This window comes from Ammodytes marinus (assembly GCF_949987685.1).
Source record: "Ammodytes marinus genome assembly, chromosome: 19".
Lineage (NCBI taxonomy): Eukaryota > Metazoa > Chordata > Actinopteri > Uranoscopiformes > Ammodytidae > Ammodytes > Ammodytes marinus.
Window position 1 is genome coordinate 20,238,557 of NC_137223.1, and position 12,906 is coordinate 20,251,462.

The 12,906-nt window shown below is 42.0% G+C and overlaps 1 protein-coding gene across 1 annotated transcript; it reads right to left on the reverse strand.

Annotated features, from left to right (window-relative positions):
* Positions 1-329: 329 nt before the first annotated feature.
* On the reverse strand, positions 330-4,353 carry fbxo16 (F-box protein 16; the record flags this gene model as incomplete). The annotated part of the gene is made up of 7 exons (XM_080047488.1): positions 330-623; positions 1,415-1,514; positions 1,839-2,098; positions 2,613-2,777; positions 3,382-3,588; positions 3,809-3,844; positions 4,297-4,353. The coding sequence occupies 7 exons, from the start codon at positions 4,351-4,353 to the stop codon at positions 330-332; spliced, it is 1,119 nt and encodes a 372-aa protein (XP_079903614.1).
* Positions 4,354-12,906: the final 8,553 nt, after the last annotated feature.

Sequence of the window (12,906 nt, forward strand, 5' to 3'; positions counted from 1 at the left end):
AAATAAAGATGACTAATGGGCTATTATCAGAGTGAAGCGAGGCACCTATCTACCTCTTATTTGTATTTGGACAAACTGATAAATAGATGCATTTTACAATATCTTCAAATCTCCGTCGACGCTCTAACCACTACACAAACGAGCATCCCCTACAATATCTCCTTCTGCTGTGTCTCAAAACAAACTAAAATGTTCAAAATCAATCATTAATCTCCATTTGGGGCTTTGTAACAATGCGTAAAACATTTCTAATGGGGTCACAGACTTTCTTGCAGAATCAGTCATTTTTCATCCCATAATTTCTCCTGAACACATCTATTACTGTGTGGTTACATCAGATTGAGCCCAGAGGGGGAATACTCACTGGGAGCGCTGCGGTGTGAGCGTGTGGACGCCCGGAGCGCCTCCACACTCAGCCGGGGCACCGCAGACCGCACCGGGCCAGGACGGATCCCAGCATTCCATTGGGCCAGGCGCAGCAGGCTCTTGGCGGTCTCCTTGGTGACGGGGTTGTCATGACTGCGAGAAGCCCAGAAGGGACGCGATTGGCTCTCGTGATGATGGGGAGGAAGAGGAAGAGGAGAAGGAGGAGGTTGGGGTCTGGAGTTGGAGCTGAGAAACATCTACAAAAAAGGGTTAAACAGAGAATGTCTCCCCATATTAGACCAACAACAACCACATTTTGATTTCTTAATATAATAATGAGCACCTAAAAATAGTGCTGAGTGGGGAGCAAAGAGAGCTGAGTCCTCCTGGCAGGACAGTTTGTCTTCACCCGCCACAAACTGAATGAATAGAGTCATCACATCTACACCAGGCCTCACTTTATTTTATTATATCACTCTATGTTACAATTCATTCTAATGTGTTCTATTATTTATTTATATATATATATATATATATATATATATATATATATATATATATATTTATATATATATATATATATATATACTTGACTCGTTTTAACTAGTTAATGTATTGAATGCTTTGGCAACACTGTTTTGATATGGTCATGATGATAAAGCCCATGTGAATTGAATTGTATAAACTGGGGTTGAAAAATTAATAAATGATGCTATAGTCACATTAGTTCATGTAACCAGGCAGTAAAAATAAATTGGCTATGATTTCACCAAAGCCTGAATATTAAATGCAATAGTGTCCTCTATCTCACCCTTCCTCAAACCCCACCATCAGCATTAATTTGCCCCCCTTTTCCTCCACCATGACAACTCCCTATCTGAGCAGCTCATCATTAACATGCATTGTGTGTAAACGCTGCTCCATAATGTATGATGCCTGCTGGTTCCACATTCCCCGGGGAATCCTCAACGTTTATTCAGACAGGAAGGTCACAGTCTCTTTGGGTTGTGGCGGTCATGGTGGGGATGATGAATGCAGCGCGGCTTACCAGCGATTTGGCTTTGCGTAGTTTGTAGTTTGTCTCAGACAGTGTTTTACTGCTCCCGTCGTCTGGCTTCCATGAGGAGGAGGCTCTGTTTTTCACCTGCCTACAGGGAGAAAGTCGAGTCAGTGAGCGGGTGGAACGTCACCAGTGGATACATATAACATTATACACTTAATATTTAATAATTTGTATATCTTACTCAGTATTCGTGAACCTGTATACTTTATATATCGTTTTTTTCAGCACATAGATAAAAGGGTTTGCACACATATGTTCAGATTTTAAAAAATATACAAGAAAATATTACATCTACAGAGGAGAAATGTGTTTCTGTTGTGTGGGTGCATCCTCTGTTAGAAGTGATTCAGAGGTTCTGACTCCATAATCAGCACAAAGTCAAGTGTAAACAGATCCCCTGCAGTCTTACGCTTTGGCAGCTTGTTCACTGGGGTCCAGGTTGTCCAGGTAGTTAAAGCGCAGCGTGTCTTTAGGACGTCTGTCAGCATCTCTCCATGGAGGTGGCGGAGTTGCTGGCTGCTTCTTCATAGACATGCCTCTTAGTGTCTGTGTGCTGGAGGCTGGACGCTCTTCACTGAGGAACACTGGTTCTTCTGACAGATCTTCATGTCTGCTGCTGCTGCTGATGGACACATGTGGGACCACAGACTGCTGCTGGGAAGAGGCAGTCTGGAGATGGACAGTAAGATGGACCATTAAACCATGTATTTAATGGAGTCCCCTTTAGTATCAGTTTCTTCTGCGTTAAAGGTCACCTTTTATGCTAAATGCATTTTTTTTCATGTTTTTTAAACAATATGGGTCCCAGGTGTGACTATAGAGACTCCCAAAGTATGAGAGAGAAAAAAATAAACACTCTTTTTATTTACCGCCACCTTTCTGAAAACCCAGATTTCTCTCCACTTATGATACCAGATACCCCTGAATCTCACTTGCAGTTACATTCAAACTTTTAGATTCAGGGCCAAACAGAGCATACTCAGACTGGCTGAAAATAATAGATTTAGCAATGGGCACTGTGAGAAGGTTTTTTTGGACTCTACACCATAAAAACAGTTTATGGTAGAAACCCAAATTACAATTTCAAACCTGAAAATGTGCATAAGACGTGACCTTTAAAGTCTGTTCTGCGCCCTAGTTTGACCAATGGAGCTAATTCTGTATCTGATCTCATCTCACAGACCTGCACTGAGGTGAGTCTGAGCTCCTGCACAGTGTGGATGTAGTGTCTCTTCCAGATGCCCTGCTCCAGTGGTGTGGGGGAGAAGATGATGCGCCAGCCGAGCCGCAGACACTTTGGCATCCACAGCTGGTCCAGCTCCACTATGCTCCTCCAGTGCCAGCTCACCTGCCCACACACACAGGAGTGAAAATACACAACTAGAGTGAGACGGTTTTATTAGCCAGAATCCTGAGGCCTCCATGTTAACAGACCTACGTGTAGCAATGTGTTATGGTGGGTGTGTGCAGGACCAGCCCTAAGGGGAAGAAAGTGGGAAAGCTTTTTAGGGCTCAGCACCAAAACATTCACGATAACTTACAACAAGCATTATATTTGTAATTACTTGAGTAACATATATCCTATTTCATCTTGATAACCTAAAGATAGTATTAGTCCTTTTTTTTCTCTTGTAACGTTTGGGTACAATGTCAAAGGGTCAACCAAACAAGTGTTCTATCGCTATGTATGTGCGTCTGGTGCCTTACTTAAGTTTAGTGTAAAACGCATATGCCTCACATATCAATTTGACTCCAACTTTGTGTGTCCGTCCATCATGTAGCCCCCTTCCCCGAGTTAGTCTCTTTCCAAACACACATATGTGTTATGTAGGAATGAGCGCATGCACAGAAATTGATACATTTAAAACATGAGTAAAGAGGGCCCATTGACAAGACCCAGACATTTGTGTGAGTGGGCCTGGGTGTGTGTGTGTGTGTGTGTGTGTGTATACCCGGGCACATCGACAGAGGCTTCTCGGGTCCAGGTAGGAGAAGAGGTAGAGGCAGAGGGCTCTGGGCAGCATGCAGGTGAAGTCTGCAGCCTGCAGGGGGAGCCGTCTGCTCACACCGAGGCTCAGGAACATCAGCTGCTCCACAGAACATCTCAGCACAAAGTCCTGCAACACCGCCCTCCTCTGGCCGTCAGACCACCTGTCAAACTGACAAAGGCATAAAAGAAAGAACGTGAAGGAATCCTTTCACCAGCAGCGTCACGGTCCAACGAGATCTCCTCAGAAGCACAAAGTGTGGTTTCTAACGACTACCACAGATTTACTTAGTTTTAGAAAAGAGCTCCCACTGGGCTCACAGCGCAGTAAAGGCCCAACCGGTGCATTTAATGAATCTATGTGACTGTTCGTGGTAGGTTCACACACTTACCCATTTTGCGAGAAGGTTTCGCCTCTCTTCAAACACCTGAGACAGAAGAGAGGGGTGAAAAAGAATATTTGTAGATTTTTTTTGCCATTAACCACGTCTCACATTGACATCACTGAAGCAAAACGAACAGGAAAAGTGTGGAGACTTAATTGTCTGAAGGCCCCTCAGATTTATCTTGTGACCTTTTGGTTAGGAAACAATTGACTAAACAGCATCATTTTATACAAAGTCCACCTGCTTATATGTTGGTACTAAATGATGATAATGTATCAGTTACAAGGGCCCTTTTACTGCAGAACATGTACTTTAAATTTTGACACAAAGAACCACACTTCAATACTTTTACTTCAGCAGGACCTTGAATGCAGGACTTTTCCTATACTACTGAGTTACTTTTCCACCACTCACAGAATCCAAACTGCATAATGGCTCCCAACAGGTTGTTTTTGGCTGACAGCAGTGTTTCACAGTGGGTGAGTGGGTCTGACCTTGCTGTTGGACAGTGGGTGGTTGAGAGGAGTCCAGGTGCTCATGGTGGTCTTCATCTTAGCACAGCCTGCAGATGACCTCACTGCATGATGAGGCATAGTGGAAGGGATAGCTGGGTGACACTGATGTGCTGAAACCATAGACAGTATATAAAACACAAAACATAAATAATGTATTCACTTTTGGTGCATATTCATGAAGAATGTTGACTGTTTGTAGCATACACATCAGTGCTACAGTACTTTGCCACTTTAAAGTCTCAGAGTGAGCATTTTTAAGGCTTATGTTTAGCCTCCTTCTATAATACTGAGTTGCATAACGTGCCAGCTTTAACCTAACATAAAATATTCAAAGTCTGTTATTGTGTTCCCTAACAACAAAGCATTGACATCTTTAATTCTGCATCTTGTAAAAACAGGCGACACAAGGAGGCCTGTGCTTTTAAGAGTTAACTTCCTGCACAGACCTGTACAACACTCTTCTAAAGTTTAACTCACCATCGGTCCTCCTCTAAAGGAAATAAATCCAGCTCCTTCACACACTCTGTCTTTGTGTCCGTACACCCAACTCTTCTTCTCATTCTTCAAACTCCCCTGTTTACTGGTTTCCATAGTAACAGTGAGTGTACTCTCCTTACATGGACTGGCTGTCACGCCTGTCACACACAGGGGGTGTGCTGCTGCAAAGCAAACCACAGTCAAGTGTGTGCAGTGTGGAGTGTGCAGCCGTCACTGGCTCTAATGATGACAAATGTAAAGCAGAAGGCCTGACACTGCAACTCTCACAGAGACCATGATGCACTGCAAAGAATAGGCAACCTATCCCAGATTCTAAACTGTTTTAAACCAACTTTGAATTGACTCAACTTCTGAAATGATGATGTTAGGCTACCTGCACACATAACCATTTCATTGATTACATAAAATCATTTTTAAATCAATAGGCTCAATAGACTACATGAGACATGTAGGCCTAAATAACCTATTGCATACAATTATTATCAGTTTCAGTAGTAGGGCTGGTAGTAGGCCTGGTAGGCTAGTTAGCCGTGTATCAGGGTCAATACATTGACTGGGCTAAATGATGTAGGCCCTTGGCGTTGGATCTGTTTTAAATGCAGTGAAACAGAATGGGCTTCAACAGTTGAGTTGAACCCGCCGCTGGAAGCCTCATGATAAAACATTCAGGCCTATTTCGATCAGTCCCACCAGTCACAGAAGTTTTTCATTCAAAAGCACAGAGCCAGCTCGTCCTCAGTTGGGCGGTCGCGCGCAACGAAGACAGAAAACCTGCTGTGAAGAAAGAGCGAGAGCTGCGTCAAGTAAAACATGCTCACACACACTACGCAGGACCAGAAACTAGCCGGCGTGCCTTCAAAATAATTATCTAAAATATGTCATGGCGATTGATTTTTCAGATAGCAAGGCCTACGTAACTTGTGATTTTGCTAAATATTTTCATAAAATATGCTCCTATAGGCTACATAGGCTAACTGTCTTTCGGATATAGCCTACAAATGTTATTCAGTTTGATTCTGGGTAATCTCTACCACTAGGCTTGCCTTTCATATTTAAAAGTGCTTCATTGAAAATCCAACATATGAGTATCCAGTAGAGTAGGCTATGATGAGCACACAATGTAGCCTACGCTTCTTAAACTGTCAAAGTAAACTAGGGGGGCCTACATGTTTAGCTAGAAAAAGTGTATGTCCGCGTGATATTTTAAGATCAATTCATTGAAATGAGGCTACCATTTACCATATTTCTATTGTAGCCAGCTGTGTTGGAGTTAATAAAAAAAAATGTAATACCGATTGAATTAGATTCATATTGATGCACTTGCACAAGATAATCAAATGTCATTATGCTATGTAGCATAGCCTATGTATAATGTTAATATGTTACAATAGCCTAACTAGACTATTCCTACATTTAAATAGCCCCAAGATGTGACCATTTTAACAGTAAAGAAATATACAGTTTTTTCCGCCACTGCCTTTGTTTAAAATGTAATTATACATTTTTAAAACTACTAGTTGGTTATAATTTTTAAATCAACATTTTATTTTGCTGCAACTAGAAGGCTCATTTTTGTGTTCGTTTTGTGTTCGTTGCTGAGAATTTTTATTTTTACAGTTTTGACCGGAAGCCATTTTTAAAGTCTGGCCAGCTTGACACTTGACAAAGCGGCACGGGGGGTGTGGGGGAACAGGAGCGGGGCGGGGGACAGAGGAAGGAGGAGGACAGGAGGAGCCGGGAGGAGGGTGCCGCTGCTGCTGCTGCTGCTGCTGGAGGGACACTCACTCATTGTTACCAACTCGAGGAGCCGCGGAGACCTCGTTGCTACACGTGAAATTTGGGCACAACACTCAGGTAAAGTTCTCTTTAATTTAGACATTTTAACAGTTAAAACCGGAGTGTTTATGACGGAGAACCCGCCTCTGTTGCCGCCCAGCTCGGCTCTGCGAATTATAACACCGGTACGGAGGCTGCATATGCCATGGTTACCATCATTTAACCAACCGTCATCTTTTGTCTGCCGCTGCGTGGCTTGACATTTGTATCAATTTAATTCAATCTTTATGTGTCTGTTGTGATCCTTTCTAGTGAGAGCGACAAGCTGTCCGTTAACGGAAGTGAGCGTTGCAACGTTCTCATTTACGAGAAGTAGACTAGTTAATATAGGCTCATCGAAGTATTCCATGCATGCTCGGAGCTTTAGAAGGGGCCAGTTAATACTGAGGTACAGGTAGTATAAACGCACGCGCTGATATCTCATTTACTGTAATGAACATTTCAAATACAGCTGCGACATTTGGCTTGATAAGACACAGGTGTACGAGAGCGTATTAATTACGTTCTGCGTGTGAATGAATGGAAAGGTATGGGGGTGCTATGGGTGTGTACTGTAATGTAAATGTCATGACTTAAAGGCTAAAATAATTGTTTTAAAAAATCATTTAAAATAACAATAAGAGTAGGCCTACTACACCAATATCCCTATGAGGACAATTTCATTAACTGCCACAAAAAGCTTTAAAATACATATTAGGCCTAAATGTTTAATAATAGGCTAGTAATGCTTCGGATGTTTGCCCTGAATGTCAATGTCTTGCTGTTGTTCTTATTCACTAGCTTGAAAAATTGCCTGTTAATTAATTCTGTTAATGTTATCATTCATCAACATAACCCACCCACTACAAATAGTGACCCGAAAAGCAATTAGTAACCCCCTTGAAACCGTATTGTGTGTGTTCTTCAGCTGCAGTAGCCCTTTAGCCTTTTTTTCATTTCTATTCTTAAATGCAAACAAACTCATCGTAACCCTTTTTCAAAACACATGAGATGAGTAACCTCCCATCGTTAACCTGACACCAAATCAATATATAAAAAAAATATCCTGCTTTTATTTTCCAGATCTCAGGCTGAGTGTCCGTCAGTGGTTGTCGTTAATATTTCCTCCAAAGCACCATCGCTGTCCGTGGACGCAAGAGAGGGAGGAGTGAGTGTTAGCCATTGGGTCAAGGCACAGCATCTTAAGGACCACAACATCTCTTTAAGGTGATGGGGATCCTGTGACACACTGACCAGGATCCAAACGGTGATGGATTCAGCCAGCTTTAACCATGGCCGGGCTGGACTACCCTGCCGTGCCCCGACTATTCCCTTGTGAGCTGAAGAGGACTAAGACACCACCAATTTCCCTTTCCTGGTGAAAGTGCCAGATGCAAACAGGGGCGCGTCCCCTCTTCCTAACAAGCCTCTCTCCTGGTCCCTTTTATCCCCGACTTTACCCCCCTATCATGGGTCTCCTTTGGGTTCTGGCGGTGTCCATGGTGACTGTGTGCGTGGCCATCCCCATGGATGCGTCGGCGGGCAGCCACAGTCTGTTCACCTGCGAGCCCATCACCCTGCGCATGTGCCAGGGGCTGCCCTACAACTCCACCTTCATGCCCAACGTCCTCAACCATTATGACCAGCAGACCGCCGCCCTGGCCATGGAGGTACAGTACGCAGCGCAGACATGTGAATGCTTTGTTTTGTGTTGCTCACAAATGTACGGAAGAGTATAAGGGCGAAAAAAATAAATACGATTGTCGAGAATAAAGACAAAATATACTGAAGGAAAATAAAGACTTTTTAAAGAAAATTTAAAGACTGCGGTAAAGCTGTAAAGATGTTGACATATTCGATTTTCCGGGATCAATAGCCTAACTCATAAGCAAAACCTTAAAACAAAAACGATGCATCTTTGCCACAACCTAATTTTTAGCGAACTGCACTGCACTGTATCAGAGTGAAGGTATTGAATATTTTTCACTTCGATGTTGCGCTTATTAGACGGTCCTGGCATTCTCATCTTACAGCCTGCTGCACATATATTATCATTAGTCTAGCTTAGAGGATGACCTTAAAGCTTTCAATTAATTCACCAGTCAAAAGATTAGTTCAGTTATTAGACAACATTTTGATAATCGATTGCTTTTTCAAGAAGAAATGCCATAAATTTGCTCTTTGCTAAAATGAAAGGATTTTCTGCATTCCTCTGTTGTCCATAATTTGAATAAGAATATTTTTGGCTTGTGAACTGTTGGTTGTGCAAAATGAGAGATTTTAATTGGTGACCTTAGGTTCTAAGAAACGGATTCTTTTTTACACGTTCCTTAATACGCAGACTATATTATAACAAGATCAGGATACGACACTGGATTTCGATTTGAGCTCCCTATTGTTTTAGTTTGGGTAATATTGGTAAAACAAATAGATAATGGCCTAAACAACGTGAAAAAAGTATTAACTTTTCATCATTTAGGAGAAGTAATTTAATATTTGGGCATTCAAGCTGAGCAGATTTATTGGGTCTTTTTTGTTTTAGAATGTTTCTACTCCACCACTGTCTTAGAAAGCGGTTCATAACGTTGGATTTTTTTTTTAAATGTCCAATTATTTAAATTCCCCCAGAAATGTGTAAATAACAAGGTTAAACATATAGGTTCATAATTGCGTACCTTTAATTATTTTTTTTACTTGGATATTTTCTTCGGTATCCCTCCCACTTTTCCTGTCCCTAACCTTTTCTGAGTTTTCTCTGGTCCTTTCACACTTTTCTTTCTTGTTGTGGCATTGTTGTGGCTGTCCAGACGTAAATTTGACACACACACACAGTTTTACAGACTGAGGCACACATACAGTATTTCTTATCTATTGTTTTGCATTGTCAGGTCAGGACAAAGGTTTGTGATATATATGTAGACTTCTTCACATGTTGAAAAGTGGTTCTGCGTGTCTGCACTGTCTGACCTATTGACATCAGTAGCCTACTAGCCTAGATAGCTATCACCACGGCTAGCTGGCTACGTGTAGAGACTTGGTTCTATCAAAGTGCTAGCCTACTTTAATTTGGCTCCTCTATCTCCCGGGACTGGAACCGTATTAACAAAACATTAAGCAGAAAATTAAGTTTTAATATTTTTGCCTGGGGGCCATTAGAACAGTGCATTCTTATTGCCATAGATTTACCAGGACGTGTTGTCCTCAACTGGTCTCTGGCTTCATGTCCTGCATGATGGCGGACTGATTTACCACAACATGTTAGAGAGTAACTTCACATCATTTGTCATACACCAAAGCCAGTTTACATAACAGGCGTTTGGGCAGTTTATAAACTTAACCTGGGAGTGAATAGAGCAACATTTTCTCTTTTTGGTTTGTTTCGGTTTATGGATTACCGCTCAGATTCTAGTATTTAGTCCATGTTTTTATTGTTTTTACTCTTTAGATAATCTATAGATTTACCAGCCACAGCATCTGACTGTCGTGGCTGTGTTATCCTCTTTGAGTTAGGCGTTTAAACACAATCATGGAGCAGATGCATCACCTCGTTATGTTAATCCCATCCTTTATATAGGCTGATCCTTCTGGAAGCTCAATCCATCATGCAAAAACTGGCCAAACTGCACCACAACGTTTAGGATGCTCTGTTGGCCAAACTATCTGTCTGTGTGTATGTGTGTGTGTGAGCGTGGTTGTGTGGTTGTGGTTGTGGTTGTGTGTGTGTGTGTGTGTGTGTGTGTGTGTGTGTGTGTATTTATCTCTGTTTATCCATTCTCAGCATCTCGTTCCCATTGGCTCCCGCTGCCTCTATCACTTTTAACCTCCGGCCCCGCCTGGCACAGCGCTGATGTCCATGTGTGGAGTGAGTCCTGCCGGCCATCTGTGCCTGCTCCACTGTGCTGTACTCTGCTGTACTCAGCATAGACTAACTGAGCAGGAGGGAGATGGAGGGCGGGAATGGTTTTTGTGTGCCATGGAAATCCAGGGTTATGTAACCCCTGATCATGCCCTGCCCTACTGTGGGTGCACACACGCTGCATCGCATCACATTACTGCTGCACTACAGTTTGGGAAAGATGCAAACACTCTGGCCTGCCTGCTCATATACTCACACTGTGTCCTTTCTCGTCATTACCAAATTATTCACTCTCATCTCCTGCCATGTTGTTTTGTAAGATTTTCACAGAGTGACTTTAGATGAATATGTTCATGAAAATACATTTTAAATTCTAATTTGTGAATCAGAGAGACATTTTGGTAGAATAATTTTCTCATGTTTCTGAGCTTTTTACTTCTACACAGTGTGTGTGTGTGGGTTGCAGTGAACAGAGAGGCACCTCTGGGTTTGACGGTGTTCACTTTGATTGGTCATGGATCCACAATTAAGTCTCTTTTAGTGCTCAAAAATGCTTGTTGGGTTGGAGAACACATGACATGAGACTCAATAGCTTCCAAATAATGGAGACTACGCCTACGTTTGGCTGTTGTCTCCAAATAACTTGCCCTAGATCCAGCTCATGGGAGAATTCAAAGCTTTTAAACTCGTTTTAAGATGTCGAGGGCAGCCAAATGAGAATTGACAGTTGATTTTAAAGGGAATTAGATGTGCTGAATAGCCATGATAATGATGATGAATGCCTTGCACCGTGGAGAAACTGGGAATTGGACGTGAACCAACGCCTGTCGTTCTTGCAGTTCTTGTCTAAACCCCCTGAAGTGGTGTCTGTCTGGATTTCTTGTCTTGCTTTCCAGGGTCTTTTCAAGGTTGTTTTGTTGTTTGTTTTTTGTAAAAGCAGACTCAATTTGTCATGATATCGTTATAAACTTAACGGTTGCTTAATCTTATAAGGTATAAAGATAAGGTTTCTAAAACAACCGTATAGCCTACAGATGTTCACATTACCAGCGCTCGCTGTGTCGACATGGTTGTTTTGTTGTGTTGTGTATGAGAAATGCACATTAGGATTTAACCAGGGGTGAAAGACAGGTTTTCTACTTATTTGCACAAATCCATATTTTACGTCTTTCTGAAACGACACAAAGTGGTGAATGATAATTTAAAAACAAGGTATTTTCTGTCTGTGTGTTCATCATGGCTCAGTCATCGTCACTGACCGCTGACTGACCTCGCAGCTGAAGTGGGACAGCGGCCTCGGGGGGCAGATGGGAATATTTCTGCGCCACTATGATACTGTGCCACACTCACATTAGATAAGTGGGGGCGTGGCGGATTTGATTGGCATTATAAAAAGAAACGGGCTAATATCCCCTTCTTTAGACATAGCTACACACTGTAGCTCCAGGATGAATGTAAAGCATTGTGGGTTCATCACACTAAATCAATTCAGATGCTGTGAACTGCCCTTGGCATCCAAAGCGCATGGCATTTTGTCCTCAACTTGTGATAATAAGATATCTGTATTGCTCTTGGAAGCCTTGTCAAATTGTCATTATATTGTTGTTACACTTTCCTGGTTTTTTGCTACCAGCTTTTTTCTCAAAGGGTGGCGTGTTGGATTGATATATTCTGCATCAAAGAACCCAAGAAAGTACTACAACTTCAAATGAATCTTCAAATCATTTTTTTCATATCTTTGTATAGCGGAACATTTGGATTGCCACCTTGAGCTTTATTTCACAGAGTATAGACTAAAAATATCCAATGCAGAGCATCTTTTCTTGTCTGGACCAAAACACACCATTGTAGGTATCTTGCAAATGTGAGAAGCGAAAAGGGCTTGGATTTCTCATTAATAAATGACGCTCTCAGGTGCAGTAGAGACAAGGTGATGGAGTTTACTTTCAGAAGGGTTGGAGACGTGTGACGGTCAGTGGCGAGAACAGGGATTGCTCTGAGGTTTCTTCAAGACCAGATGGGACAAGCAAAAGCCAGGACCAACCATAGTATTTCATTAGATTACATTGATCAGAGGGTTTGTTTACAAGCCAAACCAGCAGATGATTTGAATGGCTGCAAGATAAAAGTTGGCTGTTGTCCTTTTGGAAATATTTTGGCACTGTCACGGAAATGAAAGATGACCAGGTTATTCTAGCTATGTGGGCAAAGGCCTTATTTGACTTATAATGAAATTGAAAAAAAGACTAATCTTGATTTAATCTTTTAGTGGTAAATGTGTGACGTTTTGTTTTTGTATGAAGGGTGTGCATTGACACAAAGAATGATCAATGGTCTGTTTTTAATCTGCTCAGCACCACTTACTCTCATTTCCTCATCCTTTCAGGTTGTTAAATCGGCCTCCTGGCTCAGGTTTACAA